Source organism: Sycon ciliatum, chromosome 1 (assembly GCF_964019385.1).
Source record: "Sycon ciliatum chromosome 1, ocSycCili1.1, whole genome shotgun sequence".
Lineage (NCBI taxonomy): Eukaryota > Metazoa > Porifera > Calcarea > Leucosolenida > Sycettidae > Sycon > Sycon ciliatum.
The window spans coordinates 5162065-5167064 of NC_088643.1; the positions used below are offsets into that span (position 1 = coordinate 5162065).

Below are 5000 nucleotides of genomic sequence, written 5' to 3' on the forward strand. Positions count from 1 at the left end.
AGAGCGTGCAGGTTCTGCAGTGACGAGCGTTGGCATTCGCAGGTGCTCTGATGGGCTTTGCCAAAGCATTCATAGCTATTCTGAATTTCTGATGCGCCCTCACAGAACGAATACTGGTTGCCTGCTACCCGCAGATTTCAATGTTTGTTTGTTTCTTGTTTTCGGTCTAATTCTGATCACTGTGTGCGGTGTATTATCTGTGTAGGGGATATGGCTAGACTACTTGGACCAAACCCAGCTAGACCAGGAGTCTGAAGAACTAAAAATGGCCTTTTATAGCATTCGCAGCTGCTCTGGTATACCCTTTTAAAAAGAACACTGGTTGGCTGCTGACCGCAACTTTCAATGTTTATGTGTTTTCTGTTGTCGGTCTAATTCTTATCACTGTGTGCTGTATATTATCTGTGTAGGGGATATGGCTAGACTATTTGGACCAAACCCAGCTAGACCAGGAGTCTGAGGACCTAAAACATCGCTATCACAGTCTAAAGTGTACGTACGGCGTGGTGGGCTCCACGCCACCGGTGACCCAGCGATCCACCAGGATGGCTGCCACGTCCGCCGACATCACCATCTCCGATTCCACACGTAAGTCACGCGGCGCGGCTTTGTATTGAGTTGAGCAGAGACCTGAGCTGCGTGCGATCTGGGCCAGGGATGTATTTGACCTGCACTATCCGGCTTTCGTATATTATTTGTTTTCTCCTCTATTGGAGGGCCATAGTTGGCGGACTTACTATCCTGGCGTAGGTGTACCTGCTGGTTTAACATGATGCTTGAGCCAGCGCAGCCAGCACAGCCAGCATAGCCAGCACAGGCACATCAGTACCTGAGTAATCTTGTGATGTACCAGTACACACTGTGCCAGTACAAGTGCCCTTGTGATTCTTAGAGTGTGCACGAAACGTGTAAGTGCAATAGGACCTTTTATTAATGTGTGTGTGTGTTTGTGCGTGTGTGTGGGTGGGTGCCTGCGTGTGGTTCTATCGCTTGCTTATTCACTCTTATTCTTCAGCCTGCGAGCGGATCATGACGCGATTGGGTCGTTTCAGCGAGACAATTCAAGCACCGCCAGCAATGCGTAGCTGGACGGACCCCGTGCCTCCTGTTCGTCCCTCCACTCTCCAAGACAGTACGCTACTACTGGAAGATGTGAAGGAGAATTTCAACACCATCACCGAAGCTGCAAGGTATGCAAAAGTACAGGGCTGCTCAACAAAATCCGATCGCGTGAATCAAGTTTCGGTCCTACGCTTGCTCACATCCTAGTGTTCGCAGGTTTAGGCCTGCACAGCGCAGCGCCCGGCAGGGCGTACTTGACTCACTCGACTGATGCAATCTTGTGTACTATTTGCTCGTTTACACACCGCTTTCTTTGAGTTGTCTAGATGCCTCGCATGGAAATGGTGTTGTAGCAATGCAACTGATGAACACTCTTATCTGTGTTAGGCTGAGTCCTTTTCTGTAATTCTCAAACGCAGTGCAGTGTGCTAGTTGGGACAGTGGCAACAGCAGACTCCACTATCCTGCCATCAGACACTATCCTTTATTTATCTAGTACAGAGGAGAGAAGGAATAGTCCTGGATAAGGTTTCTTAAGCTATCGATGGATTTGTCTCGTTGCACTTTGTGCCCCATTAGATATTCCACTCTTACAGTATTACAGTTCTAGCTAAACACATGCCGGTGTGCTGAATCACTGATTCGTGTCTCATGTCCTGGCATGGTATTGTTGCTGCTACTTCCGTAACGGCGTGTAGGAATTACTTGGAGCGTGTTTCTCGCCACACAGCTCTGGACATGGACTACATGGAAGCAGTACAGCAGCTCTATACGAATTCCATAAGACAGGTGCGTGTGTGTGTGTGTGTGTGTGCGTGCGCGCGTGCGCGTGTGTGTGTGTGCGTGCGTGTGTGTGTGTGTGCGCCCGCATGTGTGTGTGTGTGCGCCCGCATGTGTGTGTGTGTGTGTGTGTGTGTGTGTGTGTGTGTGTGTGTGTGTGTGTGTGTGTGTGTGTGTGTGTGTGTGTGTGTGTGTGTGTGTGTGTGTGTGTTTCTCTGGCAATGTTCTGCATGTGTGTATGTTATTAGATAAACATTGTTTTGTTGAAAACATGTTGTTGGTTGACAGCATGTAACAAGGTGGAGGACCACCGTGTTTTGGAAACAGTGACCTTTCCACAGCCATGTAGAAACCATGTATGTGTGTGTGTATGACTGCTGCAGATCGTAGCACCAACGCCGTGTACAAGTCGCATCAATCCCACGCATAGATGCGGCGGGGCAGCGGAGATCACAGTAACGGTTAGTGGCATTGGCAGGGGTTTTGCTGCCCATTCCATGCATTGTACTGTTACTGTTCATCTCACAAGTCACAACAACAGTGGCCGCCACCATGGCTTCACCCGCAATTCTAATGTCATCATATATGGACAGGTGTAAATATGAGGATGTGAAGGTTATACTTACATGTATAGGGATATTTAATGGCACCAAATGATATACAGTCAACTTCGCTTATAACGACAATCGGCGGGGCAACAGAAAAGTGTCGTTATACCCGAAGTCTCATTGTATGTATTACAGTGGGATGGGACTTTGCTCTGGGCATGAAAATTCTGTCGTTATTCGCGAATTGTCGTTATATCCGCAGTCGTTATTAGCGAAGTTGACTGTAATTCCAACATCATCACACACATGTACCACCCTGGTGCTAGTTATAGTCTGAATACATTCTCATGTAGGTGTCAGGAGAACTGACCAACCATGAGCAGCTCAACTGATGATGTAATCCCATGCGTGTATTCCATGTGTGTTGCTGTAAGCTTGAAGTGAACATGTACATCTAGGATGGGTTTATGAATTGCTAGATGTTCACACATGCAACTTTACCATACCAGGCCCATTGGGTGTCACATGTGTCCAAGTTTGGCAAAGTAATTTTGCAGCACTGTACAATTACTACGAGTATATGACCAAGGGGCACCACCAGACAAATTTTGGCATTCGAAATCTGACTAGAACCGTTTTAATACTGGACTGGATTTAGATACAAACCGCAGATAAGATGAATCCTTTTTTTGGCCATTATCCGAAAAGTGATGAAATGGAGTTACATGTAGCAGGTTTTGCATTTCAGCTCTGTACATGTACTGCTTTACCTGCTCACTGTGTGCTCACTGTGTGCTCACTGTGAGCTCACTGTGTGCTCACTGTGAGCTCACTGTGTGCTCACTGTGAGCTCACTGTGTGCTCACTGTGTGCTCACTGTGAGCTCACTGTGTGCTCACTGTGTGCGGACTGTGTGCTCACTGTGCTGTGCAGTTCCGTGAGGCGACGGTGAGCGAGGCAGTGCGCCAGCGCATCGACGAGAACCGCAACGAGGCCGATGGCCTCCTGCAGCTGGGCATCGGCATGCTGCCGGAGAAGCTGTTTGTTTCGGTGGTGCGCGTCGAGGCGGCTATCACGTACGTCCCGACGTTGTGGTGTTTGCCTGCTCTTTCTATTATACCAATACTCTGTAGTTTTGCTCTGGGTCAACTCTGGAAGATCCGCAGCACATGATTACGCCTTCTGGGACTTAGCTGGGTGTTTAATTCTTATTTGCCTGCTGCCCTTAATACACGGTGTTGACTTCTTTGCACTCTAGCTTTGCACTGGGTAATCTCTCGAAGATCCACAGCACATGATTACGGTCTTGTAGGACTTCCAGGGATGTTTTTGCTGCCATTATATTATGTATTGGACACGATCATACGTACTTGGAACAACACACGCAGCAGCATACTATATCTTGAGGAGTGCTGGGGAGTTGAAGTTTGTTTGGTCAGCTTTTTTGCATGGCTCGACTTGTGTTCAGTCCTTGGCATTGAGTGCCTGTTTGTTCTTCTGGCGACTGTGTGCGTTTATCTGCAGTGAGCTCATTCGTCTGAAGAGGCAAGGTGACGACGGTGAGTTCTCTGACTCGCTGCAATGGCCATCTCAGTACTGTAGAACTCTGATAGGGCAGGCACGTAGCTCGTGTGTAGTTAGCGTAGTCCGGCCACCACACCAGCAAATACCGTCATAGGTACTACATGTACATGGGAGCGGGACGGGTAGAAATCACATGTTCCCCCAAATGGGTGAAGTGGAGTTTTCTCCTGGAAACCCGGCCTATGATATTGAAGTGCGCAGTGAACATGAAAAAACAGGTGAAAACCCTTGAAAACCCGTTCAGAGAGGCCCTTTTAGCAAGCTCTATGCACAACCTAACAGTAAGGCGAAAGACGAACCATTTACCTCTGAAGAGATTAGGAAGGCCATCATGCACCAGAAAATCGGAGGCGCTGTTGGATGTGATGGGATCAGTGCGGCACTGCTACGTACGGCTTCGACTGTCATTACTCCATGGCTGACTACCCTATTTAACTCCATTAAGGAACTCCACTATTGCCCACCTGACCTTAGATGTGGCCTTCTGGTGCCAGTATACAAACGAGGAAAACCTATGGGTGCACCGAAAAGTTACAGACCGGTCATGCTGCTATCAGTTGTTCGCAAGGTGCTGACCCGCATCATCACCATGCGTTCAGAACAATCTACCACCTCATATGTACGTGAAAGTCGGGCAGGCTTTACACCTGGACGCTCCACGGCTGACGGAGTTTTCTATACGCGTGTCATGTGCGAACGTGCACTACTCGGTGACTGGAAATACTCTGCCGCACTATTAGACTTCAGCGGAGCATTTGATACCATTGTCCGTGAGAAGGCGTTGGCGCGATTTTCAGACTCTGGAGCTGCCACTGATGTCGTTGCCACTCTGATCTCGGACACGACGGTGAGAGTGAAACTCAGTTCTCATTTAGGCAAAGCGTTTGCTACAAATATCGGAGTAGTGCAGGGGGATCCGCTGTCTCCCATCATGTACAATGTGTATGCTGAGGGAGCCATGCGCCACCTTGATCCTATACTATCGCACTTATCTTTACCAGCACCAACCACCCAATATGCAGACGA

The 5000-nt window shown here is 48.5% G+C and overlaps 1 protein-coding gene across 1 annotated transcript in view; it reads left to right on the plus strand.

Moving 5' to 3' along the window:
* Positions 1 to 5000, plus strand: part of LOC135810906 (ectopic P granules protein 5 homolog) — a 52641-nt gene that overhangs the window by 27320 nt on the left and 20321 nt on the right. The window contains exons 31-36 of the mRNA XM_065324304.1: positions 411 to 588; positions 1016 to 1190; positions 1761 to 1851; positions 2226 to 2303; positions 3324 to 3466; positions 3915 to 3949. Coding sequence (XP_065180376.1) covers positions 411 to 588; positions 1016 to 1190; positions 1761 to 1851; positions 2226 to 2303; positions 3324 to 3466; positions 3915 to 3949 — 700 coding nt within the window. The remainder of the gene's footprint in view (positions 1 to 410; positions 589 to 1015; positions 1191 to 1760; positions 1852 to 2225; positions 2304 to 3323; positions 3467 to 3914; positions 3950 to 5000) is intronic.